The 18571-nt window shown below is 39.7% G+C and overlaps 1 protein-coding gene across 2 annotated transcripts in view; it reads right to left on the bottom strand.

The window, feature by feature from the left end:
- Positions 1–18571, bottom strand: part of LOC110951761 (protein tyrosine phosphatase non-receptor type 14) — a 69026-nt gene that overhangs the window by 40829 nt on the left and 9626 nt on the right. The window contains exons 2-3 of one of the 2 annotated variants that reach the window (XM_051960959.1): positions 6716–7107; positions 895–1070 (exon numbers count right to left, since the gene is read on the bottom strand). In XM_051960959.1, coding sequence (XP_051816919.1) covers positions 895–1070; positions 6716–6889 — 350 coding nt within the window. In that variant the 5' untranslated portion in view covers positions 6890–7107. Of the gene's footprint in view, positions 1–894; positions 1071–6715; positions 7111–18571 lie in introns of both variants that reach the window. The other variant, XM_051960958.1, reaches the window with a different exon arrangement.

Raw genomic sequence — 18571 nt, forward strand, 5'->3', positions numbered from 1 at the left:
TTTTTAAATAATTATGTTAATCAACAATTCAAAAGTAATGGCTGTTTTTGATTATTTAATTTTCAATAAATTTTTATTTATTGTTACTTTTGTGAGTTTCAAGTGATTTCAGTGAGAATTGAGGGTTTTTCCTTCTTTAACTGAGGGGTACCAACAATTTTGTCCACGTGTGTACAACATTGCTACACTGTTTTGCAATCCCAACGGACAGATGAGGAATGACGATTTTTGTGAAGATGTTTAACTGAAGTGGTGAAGATTTTAAAGCGGGGGTGTCAAAGATGCGGTGTCCAATCCGGCAAATGCAAGTAACTGCTATATTAAATTTGTCCACTGCACTGCCACAACTTCTATGTATTTCATACAGTACCGTTCAAAAGTTTCAAACTGTTTTCCATGAAAACTCACACCTTTATCCATGTGCTAACATAACTGCACAAGGGTTTTCTAATCATCAGTGAGCCTTTCAGCACCATTAGCTAACACAATGTAGCATTAGAACACAGGAGTGATGGTTGCTGGAAATGTTCCTCTGTACCCCTATGGAGATATTCCATTAAAAATCAGCTGTTTCCAGCTAGAATAGTCATTTACCACATTAACAATGTCTACACTGGATTTCTGATTCATTTCATTTTGTCTTCACTGAAAAAAAATGCTTTTCTTTCAAAAATAAGGACATTTGTAAGTGATTCCAAACTTTTTAATGGTAGCGTACGGACTGAGGCAACATAGAACATGTAAACTTGCTGATTCCTAACAAAGTAAACATTCCTCATCTACGACCCTGCATTCACCTCTCTTGGACAGTTTTGCAGTAAGAGAGCAGCTGAGAGTTTACAGCTGTAATTCTGCAGCAACGACGTGAAGTCTGACTGTTTCGAAACTCTTTACCTGGTGGCTTCCTGCTCCAGCCGGGAAACACTGGGGACGTAGAACATGACTCCAAAGAAGAGCAGCGGCTCATTGCCAAACTTGTCCAGCTGCTTCTTGAGGGGTTTCTCGAGTTCCACCCAGCGCTGGGCCGGAGCTTGGGTCTTCCCCTGGAACCACAGCCCAAAGTAGTGGGTCTGGAAACAGAGGAGAGATGGAAGAGAGGTCGGTCAGGTACAAGGGACGGAAAGACGGAAAAACGATGAGACAAAGAGGAAACAAAGACGAGTTGTAATCCAAATAAATGTACTGGGATAAACAGAAGAAGCATGGAGGAGATGGTGGGTATGATAGTGGAGGACAAAGCGTTTGAAATGGAAAATGAGCCAAGAAATACTCTGGAGATTATTAAGCACTTGAAACACAACAGGCACATATTTCTCCTTCAAATCTGATCAAACCTTTGACGTCAGCAACATAACTCTAATAAACATAAACGTTAAAGCGGGGCTATAACAGCACGGTTTGTTATCTCACCAAATCAGAATGAAAACAAGTCCCTGGCCTGCTGTTTTATTTATGAACAGCTGAATAATAAAGAGCAAAAACTAAATTCAGAAAGAGCAAACCCGGTCTTCCATTCTGTGGACTCAGAAAGAACAAGTTGTTTGGTTTTCTTCTCATTGAATGTTTCTGATATTGTAGGTGCAGCCCATAGAAGACCTGAGGCACATGTCAGCATGCTGTGACGAGATCATTTTGCTTCATTTCACGAATCAAAACAAACACTAGACCTGCAGCCCACGCAGAAGATTGCAAGATCCCTGTTGGATTTCCCCTGCAATTTGTGATAAATGTGGCATCTGTAGTCTGTTCCGACCCCAGGAAGACGAGCTGGTGCCATTGGCAGCAGCTAATGGGGATCCTTTTGAATAAATAAAGAAGCAAATAAATCTGTGGAAAAGCAGCGATCATTAACGGCTTTTATGAAACCGGATCCTGACCTGCATCAACCAATGATTATTTTTCACTGCTGATAATTTCTCAATTCATTCATCACCTGTTTGGTCTGTTAAATGGTGAAAAGTGTTGATTAGCGACTTCAAATGTCTTGCTTGGTCCAAAATCCAAAAAGATACTTGATTTGCTGCCATAGAGGTGCAAAGAAAACCTGAAAATATTCAAATGTAAGAAGGTAAAAACCAGAAAACGTTAACTTTTTTCTTTATAATGACCCAACCAATTAATTATTTATCAACAACAGCAATAATAATTGATTAATCTTTGCAGTTTTACCAGTAAATCAAGATTTTAACATGTTTATGCAGCTCTTTTTTTTAAAAGTTTGCAAGATCCCTGTTGGATTTCCCAGTAATCTGCTGATAATGTTTTGATTCATTCATCAGCTGTTTGGGCTGTTAAATGGTGAAAAGTGTTGATTAGCGTCTTGAAATGTCTTGTTTGGTCCAAAATCCAAAAAGATACTCAGTTTACTGCCATATAGGTGCAAAGACAACCTGAATATTTGTAAAATATTCAAATTTAAGAAGGTAAAAATCCGAAAACTACCTTTTTTTCTTTAAAATGACTCAAACTAATTAATTATTTAGCAAAAACAGCAATACTAATTGATTAATCTTTGCAGTTTTATCATTAAATCAAGATTCTAACGCATTTATTCAACTTCTTAGTCAACTTCTTCTTTCTTCTTAAATGGTGAAAGGTGTTGATTAGCGACTTCAAATGTCTTGTTTGGTCCAAAATCCAAAAGGATACTTGATTTGCTGCCATAGAGGTGCAAAGAAAACCTGAAAATATTCAAATTTAAGAAGGTTAAAAATCTGAAAACTTTAACTTTTTTCTTTGCCAATTAAATATTTATCAAAAATAGTATTACTAATTGATTAATTTTTGCAGTTTTACTATTTAATCAAGATTTTAACACGTTTTTTTAACATTTTTAAAAGTTTTAGCCTTCAGAATACGTTTGATCAAGACTTTAAATTACATTTTAAGGAAAAACAAAGACCTTTTATTGTTTTTTGTATGTTTGTGATGTATGTGTCACTCACAGGTATCACAGATAGAAGAACACCTGTTTGGTCTGCGTGCTTTGGCTCCTCTGTAAAGAAAGTCGTAAAGCTGCAGCTGCAACACCTGAACACTCCTTCCTTACATGCAAACAGAAACACACTCAGGGCCTCAGACGCTCACCAATAAAGACAAAATCAGGAGGACACACACACGGTCCTGAGATGGTGTGTTTTCACGGTGCAGACGGCCACAGCACCGTATTTATAACATCACTGACACCTGGCAAATACCACAACACTCTGCGAGGGTTTACCACACCGCCCCTCTCGCATTGTCAGCAGCTCGGGCAGGCGCTGACACACACGTGAACGCACACATTCATCAAGCTCCGTCTTCAGCCAAACACACAAAAGTTCTTCCTGTGATCTCGGAACAAACTGTCCTTTCACACACAGACCCACGAACAAACAGTAAACAGCAGGAGAAGCAGCAGATAACTAGCTAGTGTTGGGCACTAAACCTACAGGCAGGTTTAAAAGGCATGTTAGCATTAAAAAATAAGTGGAAAACGCAACAATTACGCTAGTTATCAGAGCTAGAAACTCTAAAAACAGGTCTGATATTGAACTTCTCCAGTGATTTAGCGTTCTGTCAGGAAATTTAATCCTAAAAGCAGGATATTTCATCAAATTTCATCTTTATTCTATGTTTTGTTTAAAAAATTTGCCAAAAATTAATAGTACGCAGTACCTGGATTCTTTAAAAAAAAAAAAATCCTGCATAACTTGATGCATCAGTGAACACATTAGTGACTAAACTGCAATCATCAATCATGTGACAAAAATTCAAGAAGTTTTCCGCTGAATTCGACTGAACTGCAGGCCGTGCTTACAGAAATCAACACAAGTTCACTGTGTAATGAAATTATAATTGTAAACAGTAAAAAATCAACAGCATGTAGAGTTACCATTGTATTTTTCCAGTATTGGTAGCACCTGTGAGCACTTGAAAAAATGTTATACATGTCGATTCCAATTTTTTTCAATTTTTGAAAAATAAATAATCAAAGAAAATAGTGAGTTTTTTTCCGCTTTTTACGATTTATGGCTTCATTACTGTGTGATATAACACAGAAGATATTTTGAAGTTTCTCCTACTTCTAGCTATGTTTCTGTTGCTTCCATAGATGTGCAGGACTTCATAATGCAGGAAAAAAGGAGCTTATGGTGAGTAAAAATGTAACAGAAGGAAAAAAAAACGCCCAGAACTGGACATATTCTGGTAGCCAGTGTGAGTCTACCTGGTGGTTAAAGCTTGATTAAAAGGCACAAAAAACAGCAGATAACATTAAGGAAAAATGGGCGATAGAGCAAGCAAACAGAGAATGGACAGGAGGGGTGAGGTGGGACGAGGAGATGAGCTGTATCTCTTTCTTCTGCAGCGAAAAGAGGACAGCGGCGGCCACGCTTCGTTAGACACAAACAAGAACCCTGCAGGAGGGAAGCAGCAGAGGGCAGGGAGACGTGAACGGCATGAGGAGGGACGCGTGGCCAGCACACGGGAAAACAACTGTCTGACAGTCCAGTTAAGCAATAATTCATTCGCTGCTGATGACGTATGCATGACCTCAGATTATAATGATTTGAAACTGAAGAGGAAAAAATGTCAAGGAGAAAGCTTCAGACAAGCGTGTAAACTCTCCATTAAACTGAACTTTCTTCTTAAAAACAGTCCCAGTTTTCAGCTAGAATGTTTCATTTCTGTAACTTCGAAAGCAAACATGATCACAAAAAAAATCACATTTTGCAGTAAAACAGTATGAAACCCTTCAAATCAAATTAATTCAGCAAAAATAAGGCAGAAAATTAAATTCCCTTCTTGAGCCGTCTGTTCTTTACACATCTTTAAACTCAGAGATGCAGCGTTAATGCATCTATTTTTTCAGTTAATAGTAAATTATTTAGTCTAAAATGCCAATCAGATGCCTCAAAATAATTCTCAGATCAGACTATCAGCTCAGAATCAAAAGATGAACCTGAGAAATGCAGCAAATCATCACATCTGATGAAGTGAAATGAGATTAAGTTTGGCTGTTTGCTTGATAAATGAATTACACTGGGCTGCACAGTGGATTGGTGGTTAACACTTTTGCTTTGCAGTTAGAAGATCCCCGGTTCGTGTCCTGGCCTTCCTGGGATCTTTCTGCATCCCACAGTCCAAAAACACCCATCCATCCATTATCTCTACACCGTTAATTCCTCATTAGGGTTGTGGGCGTCCGGAGCTTAATCCAGCTAACTTAGAGGACATCCTGGAAAGGTCATCAGTCTATCATGTTTTTGGACTGTGGGAGGAAGCCTGGGAACCCAGAGGAAACCCACGCATTCACAGGGAGAACATGTAACAACACAAACCAGGGATCTTCTAACTGCAAAGTGAAAGTGCTAACCACCAAGCCCTTGTGCAGTCCAGTCCAAAAACATGCTGAGGTTAATTGGTTACTCTAAATTGTCCGTAGGTGTGACTGAGTGTGATTGTCTCTTTATGAAGTCCTGTGATAGACTGGTGACCTGTCCAGGTGTCCCCTCCCTTCACCCTAAGTCGGCTGAGATACACTCCAGCCTCCCTGGTACCCTGAAGAGGATAAAGTGGTGTACAGATGATAGATAGATGAATTAAACTGTCCAAAATGGCTGAGCAGAAGTCTCTCTAAATCAGGGGTGTCAAACTCATCGCAGTTCAGGACCACATTCAGCCCAATTTGATCTCAACCCAGATAGCAAACTATGGGTGAATCAATGTTGAATCTATGTTGAGACCTAACGTCGAAATTATACAGAAAGCGCAAGGTTGATAAAATGTTGAGTCAACGTTTGCTTTTCAACCATAAATCACACTTTACCCAGATAGCAAAAGATGTTAAATTAATGTTGAATTAGGGTTAAGAAGGTTGAATTGTGGTTACGGTTGAAGACTGATGGTTGGATCAACGTTGATTCAACAACATTTTGTCAACATTGAAGTTTGTGTTTAAAAGATACCATTGAATCTACGTTGTATTTTGGTTTAATTAAAATGTTTGACAGGTCAATGTTTAATTAATGTTGACTCTATGTTTGCAAACATGTAATCTATGTAAGCAAACGTTGACTCAACATTTTATCAACCTTGCGCTTTCTGTATAATTTCTACGTTGGGTCTCAACATAGATTCAACATTGATTCACCCATAGTTTGCTATCTGGGAAGTCACCAGCAAAATCAGAGCATAATAACCTATAAATAACCACAACTCCATATTGTTTCTTGTTGTTATAGCGCAAAAAAGTAGAATTCTGAAAATGTTCACATTTAATGAAATGTCTTTTTACGAAATCTTGTGAAAAACCTCAAGTTTCTTAAGAAAAATAAGTGCAATTTCAACAAAATCATGCCTCAGTTTATCATTTACACATTACAACTTACAGATCACAGAGTGTCTATAAAGAAACAAAACATTCAGTCACATGTATCTGGAACTGAATGATGTAGTGTTTTACTTTATGATCAAAACAACTTGTCAAGATCTAGAAATTATTTTAAAAGTACAGTTTTACAAATTTGCAGTTAATGTCTTCCCTATAATTTTCCAGCAGGCCGTATGTTTGACTCCCCTGCTCTAAATGTCTGTGAGCGTTCTGGGTCTAATTTGGAACAAACAGTGTCATTACTGATAGAAGGGCTAATAATAATACACTGGATGTTCCTTGAAGGGTTCTTGTGGGTTGAAAAGCTTCAGAAACTATCCCCTGACATCATGAGAGCCTCACCTCTCGTAGCTCCAGCCTCTGGGCCACCGCCTCCAGACACTCCTGCCCCGTGCTCTCCACCGACAGGGTGCATTCGATCGCATTGTTGTCCAGCAGGCGGATCCGCGTCACAAAGTAGTTCTTGCTCAGGACATTGTAGCGCCGCGTGCGCCTCAGCTTCAGCCGGAAGGGCATGGCGGGCCGGAGGGGAGGGTCAAGGCGGGGTCACGGCTGAGTCAAAAGGTCAGAAGTCAGTGGGGTGGGCCGGCTCTACGACCTGGCTGCTGCCCTCCTCACTCTCGCGCGACGCCAGCCACACCGCCGGGTGGAGAGATGCACCCTGGCAAGGCGCTGGCCCATTCCCAAAGGTGTCCAGAGAGGAAGGGGAGGAGGATGACGACGAGGAGGAAGGGCTGCTGCGGAGAGAGACGTTGAGAATTAGCCGATAAGATTTCACAAACTACACGCTGCTCTAATCGCTAACTTTCCCCCCATTACGCCCTCCCACGCCACATTTCTCTGCGGTATCACCCTCCCATAAACAAGCAGAAACAGACAACAGCCTGAACCAGCAGCGATAACAGCAGCAGGAGTGTCAGCAGGCAGTTTTATCCTGACGTCGGGGCAGCTGCTCTCTCTCCGGCCCCAAGAGGCCCAGCGGCGGGCAGAGGCAGAGATGTTAGCGCTGTATGGATGAATGGACTTCAAACAGCCCAGCGCAGGCATCCATCTGAACCGGGCAGCTGGCTTTGAGGAGCTAATGGAGCTTCTAAGTCTCATATCTGCCTGTGTGGGAGGCCTTTTCCTTTCCTTTTTATCTCCCCTCTCCCTCCCAGCCAGACATGGCAGCCAACAGGGTGGAAGATCACACACATGTGGTGGTGGCACATGTGCTTCTTCATGTCGGCTGCTGTCACCAAACACAAAACTACGACTCGTGTTGTCAACAAGTAGTTCATAAAGCTGAAACACAAACACACCAACAACCATATTGTGGTTTTAAGGTTGAAATAGGTCTTTGAACGCATCTCTGGGTCAGTTTTCAAGTCTGAAATGAGGAAAGACCTTTTATATTTATACAGCACTGTTCAAAAGTTTAGGGTCACCCCGGCAACTTCATGTTTTCCATGAAAACACACACTTCTATTCATGCACTAACTTAATTGCACAAGAGTTTTCCAATCATCATTAATTTGAAAGAGGGTTTATTGTTCAGGAACAGATGGCAGGAGCTTCAGCCACAAAGACTCCTCAGCTGGCTAAGAAGACGTCAGTAAACAGGGTTGAAATTTGTCACTGATAGTGTGCAATTGATGACTGTGATACTTGGCATTAGTCCAATAAGTAAAGAAAAACAGAAGATCGACTCTTCTTTGTGTGAACATGTAAATGCTAGATGTCATCAGGCTAGATCAGCATTAGTCTGTCAACATGTACAACGCAGTTCAAAAGTTCAGGGTCACCCAGATAATTTCACATTTTCCATGAAATCTCACACTTTTATCCATGTGCTAACATAACTGCACAAGGGTTTTCTAACCATCAATGAGCCTTTCAACACCATTAGCTAACACAACGTAGCATTAGAACACAGGAGTGATGGTTGCTGGAAATGTTCCTCTGTACCCCTATGGAGATATTCCATTAAAAATCAGCTGGAATAGTCATTTACCACATTAATAATGTCTAGACCAGATTTCTGATTCATTTAATGTTATCTACATTTAAAAAAACTGCTTTTCTTTCAAAAATAAGGACATTTCTAAGTGCTCAAATATCTATAGCATATACAGGTAACATTTTTTTTAGTATTGGTAACACTTTGGGAAAATGTTGCACATGCTGATTCCAGTTTTCATTAATTTTTCCAAAATAAAAAATCAAAGAAATTATTTTTTTTTCTTTTTGGAGCGGGGACGATTCATGGCCCTATAACTGCACAGAGGACACTATTGAGTTCCCTCTACTTCTAGTCATGGCTGCACTTTTTCCAGAGCTGCAGGATATTATCCATCCATCATCTATACACCTCTTAATCCTCATTAGGGTCATGGAGGGCTGGAGTCTATCCCAGATGACTTAGAGTGAAGGCAGAGGACACCTGGACAGGTCACCAGTCTATCACAGGACTACATATACAGACAAACAATCACACTCACATTCACACCTATGGACAATTTAGAATAGCCAATTAACCTCAGCATATTTTTGGACTGTGGGAGGAAGCCGGAGAACCTGAAGAAAACCCACACATACACATGGAGAACATGCAAACTCCACGCAGAACGATTCCTGGAAGACTGGGACACGAACCAGGGGTGTTCTCGCTGCAAGGTGAAAGTGATAACCACCAATCCACTTTCCAGGATTTTATGTTTCAGTAAAATTGAGCCCACAGTGAGCAAAAAATGCGACAGCCAGAAACTGCTTGGAGTTTAAAGGGTTAACCAGTTATGAAGGGATTTTAAATAAGGCAGGTAATGTCAGTGGGGATAAATTCAAATAGCTAAAAGCAGTGTCACCTTTAGGGTGTTGTCTCGTTAGACAGGAACTAGATCCCAAAACAAAAAAAAGGCAAAGAAACTTAAATAAATAGATAAGTAAAGTTTAAGTGCAAACTGAGAGACAAAACAAGAAATGTCCCAAAGTAGAGGTACGACTATCAGAGAAAGCACCCCAGCAGGAGAGCTAAAAGGCCAAACTACGACAGGATAATGCTCCAGTGATCAGCAGAGGAGAAAGAAAAAAAAAGAAAGAAAGAGGAGAAAGGAGGAGGAGTAACGACGGAGTGGATGTGTTGCTTCTTGTCCCGGCTCTGGCAGGGTGCTGCTGATAGTCAGCTTGGACCCCGGCCCAGATTCCTCTCTACGCTGACTGGAAAAACAGAGCACACCTGACACAAGTATGCACCACAAGGAAGCAAAGCGTACGAGAGACGAGGAAAAAGACCGAGGGGAGGGCTGAATGGAAGACGGAGAGAGGCTTGTTTGCTACGCTTTGAATCACGTTTGTCTTTAGTAAAGCTGTGTCCCTCTGAGAGCTGGAATTGGAGGACATTTGGGCTTCAAAATGTTTGAAAAATAAAACTTGTCTTTTACAATTTTTCTGATATATTCATCAATAATAGGTAATAAACTATCAAAGTCTTGATTGGCTCAGCTTACACATCAATGCTATCATTTTATTCCATGTTTTCTGTGTTGTTTGCTAACCCTACTCTAATCGCAGTAACAGGGTTGCTAATCCATGCTAATGTGATCTTTTTCTCAGCAGTAGAAGCTAGATATTTAGCTAGCTGTTACTGCTGACCAAGAGGACAAACTGACTGATGGAAAACAGTCAAAAGAATTTGTCTTAGAAATGTGAGAAAAACAAAATACGAAACGACGAAAACAAGACAGAAAATGAGTAAAATGAGACACAAAACAACAAAAATGAGACACAAAACAAAAGAAATGAGACAGAAATTGACTAAATAAGACAGGAAATGATACAATTGAAACAAAATGAGAAACAAAATTACTAAAACAAGACACAAAATGACAAAAACAAGACAAAATGAGACAAACAGCACGCAAGACAACAAAAATGAGACAGAAATTGACAAAAACAAGACACGAAGTGAGAAAAATGAGACACAAAAGACCTAAGACACTGAACGACAAAAGCAAGACAAAAAACTTGAAAAACGAAACACAAAACGAGAAAAAACGAGACACAAAACGAGAAAAATGAGACACAAAATGAGAAAAACGAAACACAAACTGACAGAAATTGACAAAAATAAAACATAAAAAGACACAAACGAGACAAATCGATGAAAACGTCAACAGGGTTGTTGTCGACACACGTTCCACGTATAATAATAATATTTTAAAATATTATGTTGATTTAAAAAATGTTCCCACAATTACAAGAGACATCAATGAAAAAATAATAATGCTCAAAAAAGGAGATTTAAATTTCATTTTAGCTGTTTTATTAGAGATTCTATTTGGTAATCAGGGGGTGGGACAAGAGAAAATGGTATTTTAGGGGAAACTCCAGATTTATTTAATATTTTAAAAATATTTTCAAACATTCTTTTCTCCTAATTGTTTTAGACAATTTACTCTCAGGACCATTTTTAAATGGATTGTTTGAAATTTGATGGGTGAGAGGTAAAATGTCCTCTAATTCTGGAATGACTGTCATGCTTGTGTGGTAATGTGGCTTCAGCAGGACACAAAAAAAGCATCTTCTGGGCTGTTTGTCTGCAGCTTTTTGCCCCTGACCATATCAGCTGGGGCGGGGATGAAGGAAGAAAGCAAGCAAGAAAGAAAAGAAGCACAACAAAAGATGGGTTTCGTGTATATTTAGACAAAGCTCCCCACTCTGAAGAAGAAAAACAAGCCTCTTCCCGCAGTTTTCCCTCTCGTTTTCTCCGCGCCACAAAATTACAACGTGCAAATTCATAAACGTATACGCTGTTTTTGCACGCTGGAAATAAACACGACGGTCAGGAGGAGAGAATGTCGCTGCAGTGCTGTAGCGGCATTAAAGCAGCGTGTGTGTGTGTGTGTGTGTGTGTGTGTGTGTGTGTGTGTGTGTGTGTGTGTGTGTGTGTGTGTGTGTGTGTGTGTGTGTGTGTTTGGCATCAAGGAGTGGGTCTGATCCCAAACTATTGTCTGTCTGTCTGTCTGGCTTTACTCTACCACACACTCCCAAACCAAGCCACTGATTACTAGTTTAGAGTTGCACCAACGGCTGTCTGGTCCTCTGGCTAACCTCTGGAGAACCTGGTGGGTGTGTGTGTGATCTCGTGTACGTGTTTGCGGTGCGCCCTGTTCATGCATGTCTATGTTTGTACGCTACACAGTGAAAGTATGCGTCTCTATTTGCGTCTCTGTGCGTTTGTCTGTGTACTTGTTGACAGCGATCTCGCAGGCTCTCGTGTGCTTCTTGGGAACATTTTCAAAGGGGGGAATTTTTCGCTTTCTTTTTTTTACCGTCAACCGTGTGACGTCAGCTGCCTTGAAGACGGAGGGGAGGGTCGAAGGGGATCTGTGAGGGTCACGACGGTCGCGTTTCCCAAAGAGAAGCTGATTTATTTGCTCCTTGTAGCCTCGATTGTTCATGTGTGTTGGCATGAGCTCCCAATAAAAAACACATGAAGAAGATGATGCCACATTACAGCGAGCAGATGGACTCAGGAGGAAGGAATGTGAAAATTGTAGAAGAGAAGGTCTGTTTTCAATAAAAAGTTGAAGCACAAACCACCTTCCGATTCTGAAATGACCCATATAGTTGTTTTCACAATTGTTTGCAGATGCATTTTTACATGTTTATTAATAAAAGTTGATGCAGTAGCAACCTGATCAGCTCCTGAACAAGGAAACCAACAGAAATCACACCTCATAAATGTAACTCTGTGTGTGTCCTGACACCAGAGCTGTGTCAGCCTGACATCAGATCAGTGTTTATCAAATATCTTTTGTGCTCCGAAATGTCAACGTGACAAATTGAAACAAAGGGCGGCTGATTGATGACGCTCGACGTGTTGTAATTCATGCAGTTAGCGATCTAAAACGGCTTTCTGATGCTCAGAGACGTCAGTCAAAGCAACTGAGAACAGGTCGACCAATCAAGCTGAGAAACCACAAAGCAGGTCTGTCAAACTCTGGATTTTTGCACGTGTCGAAAGCGCTGTGTGCAGGTTTGTAATGAGACTGACAGGCAACCTTAACACACTAAAACACAAGAGCAGCACAAGGCCTGAACAATAAGATGACAGGTAGAAAAACAGCAGAAAAACTAATTTGCAAAAAGAGAAAGTAAGTATCACTAAAAAGGAACAGAGATCTTCATAAAACCTAGATTTAGGACAAAATTAATGGAACGTTGCATTTCTGTAAAAGGGGTCAATTTATGAAACAATTCAGATGAGGAATCAAAAGAATCTAAATCACAAGCAAGATTTAAAAATGGAATTAAAACCAGCATATTACTAAAATACAAAGAAATGAATTAAGTGTATCATAGCGTTTGTCATGAGAGGAAATTGATATGAATGAGCGTGGCTACAGTCATTTGATTGCTTGGTTTTAATGTTCATGGTAAAATGGTAAAAAAGGGGAAATTATATAAGTTTATTCTTCTTTCTGCTCCCTTTCATTCAGAAGTGTGGAAACTTTTGTTTTTGTGTTGTACTGAATTGTTTTTTGTTTTCTTTTGCAAATGAATAAAATCAACTGAGAAGAAAAGCACTCAGAGAGCTCAGAACTCCACCGAGGACACTCAGTCGTATGATTTCCAACGGTTGAAATCTTGAAAAAAATTGTGACAAAAATCATGGCAGCATAGAATGTGGCCATTTAATATAGATGTACCCACAAACAAAATGACCTTACACTGAGCGCAGGTGTGTGTTATGCATGTGTACGCGTTATGTACAGATACTAAATCATGTGACCTAAATATGTAGCAGACGGCAGGAATTGATGGGACTCAGAAACACCCCCACAATTTAATCAGTTGTTCCTTGGGTCATTTCTGACAGATAAGTCCTGATAAGTCCACAGTGGTGGATTTCCAGTAGGATCACAATCATGTGATCATCAGCTGGCAGCTGATGTAGTGTTCACTTGTTGTCATGGTTACAGTAGCGCTGTACCGCTATCTTGCAATGAGACAAAAATCTTTAACAAATCCGTGGATCCAGACTATAACCTGCATCACTGCCAAAATCTAATCACTTGGTCCTTGTGTCATTTCTGACCTTTCCTGAAAAGTTCATCCAAATCCGTTAATCCGTTTTTGAGTAAAGTTGCTAACAGACAGACAGACGGACAAACCAACGTAGATCGTCGAAAACTCCACCATTACTAGGCCGAGTAACTAGTTTTACTTAAATATATAAAGTGCAAACCATCGTGAAAGTAGATACCTAAAGTTCGATTGCATAAATAAGACTAAAATGTGTTTCTACCTCACTCGTAAACAGCCAATCATATGCCTTCATAATCACTCCTTCACTGTGTCCCTGGCTTACGATGCAGGTTTCCCGAGGCATGCTAATTAGCCGCCACCTCGACCTCTAGTCCGTCCCCTTCTTTGGTTTGACACAGATTAACGCGTTATTTTTTTATTTGTATAGTTTCTTCGGGAGGCAGAGGGTCCAATTAAGGCAACGTTGAGGGAAACCCCGGCCTTCGATGCTGGAAGAAACCTACAGAATCTGCTGTAGCCGTAAAACCATAAACACCCACTGCAACCCATCTCATCCACCATCACCCCTTTACTTCCTGGGAAGCACTCAAGAACCTCAGATGTTTGCAGAAACAGAATGAAGAGCAGCTTTTACCCCAGAGATGTCACACTTCTTAACCTCCCTCATTACAATGAAGCATGCTGGTCTATGTGACTACTGACTTTTTCATATTACAACCCATGTTTAATTCTACATCCCTCCAGCTTTGAGTGCAACAATCTTTTTTTGTGCAATATTGCTCCAATAATGCTGTGTTATTAGCTCCTCATGCTCCCTGTGCAGGTCACTTTATAGCTTACTATCTAATTTTACTTACAGAGTGGCAATAAAACTCTCTTAGAACCAAGACGTCTGCTTTTGTCTGCCCCCGTCTAAAACAAAGGCAAAATTTATAAAGATTTCTTCAGATGTGGATCTCTTCCACGCTGTCGTTGTAAACTGTGCTACGCCTGACAGGTGTACAGCATCAACTAACGCAGCCGGGGCTTAGCAAACAGCTCGTTAAAGCTACGTGTTAACAGCTGACAAAAGAAGGATAAAAAAAATGAGCTAAAAAAAAACATTGTTGACACAGGTTTCCCCTTCAGGGTGCTTTGCTCTGCTCTCAATCAGGTGGAGAATCTGCAAACACATGCCACCGAAGAATAAGATGTTTTTTCAGAACAAACACCACAAAAATGACCAAGAACATTTTGTTTTTGTCATTTTCTGTCTAATTTTTGTCACTTTGTGTCTCATTTTTCTCATTCTTGTCATTTTGTGTCTCGTTTTTGTCTTTTCTGTCTCATTTCTGTCATTTTACGTCTCGCTTTTATCAATTTCTGTCGTTTCTGATGCTTTGTCTTGTTTTTGTCGTTTTGTGTCTCGTTTTTCTGATTTCGTCCCTTGTTTTTGTCTCTTCTGTCTCCTGTCTGTCATTTTATCTCTTTTTTCTCATTTTGTGTCTCGTTTTAGTCATTTTGCCTCTCATTTTTGTTGTTTTGTGTCTCGTTTTTGTCATTTTGTGCCTTCTTTTTCTTATTTTGTCTTGTTTTTGTCGCTTCGTGTCTTGTTTTTTTCAATTTCTGTCTCATTTCTGTTTTGTGTCTCGTTTTTGTCTCTCTTAAAATGTGTCTCGTTTTTGTCATTTTGTGTCTGTCTTGTTTTTGTTGTCTACATCATCAAACAGTTTTCCTAAAGAATGAGTAGAGCAAAGCTATGTCCTCTCTTCTATTTTTCATCTTTTCATAACATCGTCAGCCTTGATTGAATGTCTCACTCTACCTCATATTATCAGGATCAGACTAATTCTTTTGACTGTTTTCCATCAGTCAGTTTGTCCTCTTGGTCAGCAGTAACAGCTAGCTAAATATCTAGCTTCTACTGCTGAGAAAAAGCTAGCATTAGCATGGATTAGCAACCCTGTTACTGTAATTAGAGTAGGGTTAGCAAACAACACAGAAAACATGGAATAAAAACCATTGATGTGTAAGCTGAGCCAATCAAGCCTTTGATAGTTTATTACCTATTACTGATGAATATGGAGCAGATAACTGTAAAAGAGAAGGCTGATTTATTAAAAATTTTGAAGCCCAAATGTCCTCCAATTCTGGAATGACCTCTTTACATATAACTCACACAAAGACCAGCTGTAAACACGACTTTTGCTGAGCATCTACTGAGGATCCGGGCTGCTCCGTCGTGGTTCAGCTCCTCCATCACTTTGCTCCATTCACATCCACACAATGGCGGGAACAAAACACCACTTTGTCACCTACTGCTAAGACCATTAGACGCAGGCCGCCGAGAGCCGAGGAAGCAAGTGTAGCGTGCGTAACTCAATCAATCTCATCTCTGTTGCCCGCCTCTGTCTGAAATACCAACGCCGCCAACCCCCCCACCAGCTCCCCTCCGGTTACACATGAGCGCTGTAGCAAAACAAACGGGTTAAGTGCTTCACAGCTCGTAACTGCGCTTCCTCCAGCGTTCTCTTTTTACAGTTTCGTCTACGAACCTAAACCAGGCCCGGATCAAGTAGTGGGGAGCGCGAATAGGGCAGCATTTAGAGCCACATATTCTGGCCCTATCAGTTACTTTGTAGATTATTTCCTCAGTTTATCCAAGAAAATAATCAGAAACATCATCAAAATTTCCAGAACCTGAAGTACTCACTGTTGTGATTTATTTGTTTTAACATTATTTACATCCTGTACTGCACAAAAAAATAGTAGAAGTACTCTGTTACATGTAAAAGTTCTGAGAAAAAGCTAACATTAGCATGGATTAACAACCTGTTACTGTGATTAGAGTAGGGTTAGCAAACAACAAATAAAACATGGAATAAAAACCATTGATGTGTAAGCTGAGCCAATCAAGCCTTTGATAGTTTATTGCCTTTTATTGATGAATACGGAGCAGAAAATTGTAAAAGGTTTATTTTTCAAACAGTTTGAAGCCTAAATGTCCTCCAACTCTGTAATTCCTTCATTGTAAATATTACTTATGACAAAAATGTCCTTCAAAGCACCAAATACAGAAAAATATCTCCTGTGCCTATCACATTATTGTATATTATAACAAGATTATTGCAAGTCTTGATTTAATGTAAAAGCAGGATTTTAATTTTGTTTTTGGTTGAGCTCTTTTTGAACCACTCATCATAATCATGATGGATTAATGGATAAAAGTGCCAAAGATTCGTTTCTTCTTTTTGTCTTTTCTCACGTTTTTTTTAATCGCAATTTTGACGGCCTAATAACACTTGAAAACGCGTGAAAATTTGCACACAAAAACAGCAAAGAATGTTATATTTTGATATTATGAAATTTGGTAGACACAAGTAACTCATCACGACGCACAAAAATGTAATTGACAACCATACCTAAAACACATCAGGAAGTCGGCCATTTTGAATTATGTGTCATATTTTGGAGGATTTTGGACCCATTTTTGCACATTTTCAACAGCTAGAAACTCAAACAGGTTAACCACAACAGAGCTCAAATTTGGCCAGGATGCATACCAGGCATGGGGGATTAAAATGTGATCAAAATGCTCCACAAGAGTCTGACGTCGTGAAAATGGCGGCTGGCGGAATTTCGCCATGAAACAGGAAGTGCTGTCTAACTAACCTTTACATGCTCCAATCTGCCTCAAACTCTACATGTGTGATCAGAGTCCAGCCCTGATGACATACCGAGGCCAAAATTCACTCTCAGTCACAGCGCCACCGAGTGGACACGCTTGGATTCACTGACCAGCAAGTATGCAAGGCCACAACCAATGCTGCTTGCAGCTTCGATTTGGCTGATTCTTTGGCTCGTAAAAATTCTAAAAAATAGTGCCGCAAGTCCTCGAAATATCGATCGAAATAGTTGCTGTACTCTACTAAACTGTTGCGTAGTTTAACTAGCAACTAAACATCAGATTTTAAGCATTCTTCAAATGGTTTCTGTGCAAAATATTTTATCATGTAAAGTAACTAAAGCTGTCAGATAAATGTTGTGGGGACAATGTTTCTGTCTGATTTGTAATAGAATAAACACAAAAAGTGGTTTGAAAAGGACCTCCAGTTTGTACTTAAGGGCAAATGTACCACAATCAGATTAAAGACAAACTGAGAACCACCTCTCCTCTACCATGTATTTGACCACACATCCTCTCACCGGGCACACACACACATATACTGTCATTTTAACATTCTGAACCCCAAAACCCACAGTTTTAAAGTCATGCTGTTGTTTTTTTTAATCACCAAAATCCCAACATTTATCGGAGCCAGAAACTGTACATACAGACAGAATTGTTGGATTTTCAACTTTCCGATGGGCCTTGAACTACTCATCTGTTGGTGTTTTATCAGGAAAAAAAGTAGCAAATCTCAGCTTAGAATTGTCTTATTTCATCAAAATCGCGTTATTTGACATATCTCGTCAAAGAAATGTGCGCAAAGTTAACAGCTTGCTCAAACCTGATTCTGTAGAAAAATAAACAAAAAAACCCGAAATATTCACTGCTACTTGGAACAAACAGGAAGTTGTTAGTGACTCAACTATGATCAACAGTCACATGACAAACATTCAGGGACTTCTCAGCTGAACTGCAGGATGTGTTTACACACAGTTCAGACAAGTGTTGAAACAAATTCATCAGCAAAATATCTACAGTATGGAGAGACACCATATTGTTTTGCCAAGTTTTGCTAACACCAATGGATACTTAGAATAATGTTGTGCATGTTGATGAATAAATAAAAGACAAATAATCAAAGAAATACAATTTTTAGGACATTATGCTAGAATTTTTCCTCTTTCCATGGTTGTATTGTTTCCATAGAGGTGCAGTAAAATTGATCGCACAGTGAGGAAACATATGAACACACAGAAACTGCTTAAAGTTCAGAGGGTCGCTGTGTACAATACTTGAATTTCTTCTGTATATAATGCCACTTTTGGACACAGAAGCTACACATGCTGTTTTTTTGCTGGTAGCTACACAAGAAGAAATGTCATCATAATATTGATGTATGAACGAATTCTAATGATATCATACAAGGTGAAGAGCAAAACAAAAACAAGTCAGCTAATGTTAGCATATGTGAGGTGAAAGTGACAAATTCCTTCATTAAATGTTTTTTTAATAAGCTTGAT

The sequence above is a fragment of the Acanthochromis polyacanthus genome, chromosome 16 (assembly GCF_021347895.1).
Source record: "Acanthochromis polyacanthus isolate Apoly-LR-REF ecotype Palm Island chromosome 16, KAUST_Apoly_ChrSc, whole genome shotgun sequence".
Taxonomy (NCBI): domain Eukaryota; kingdom Metazoa; phylum Chordata; class Actinopteri; family Pomacentridae; genus Acanthochromis; species Acanthochromis polyacanthus.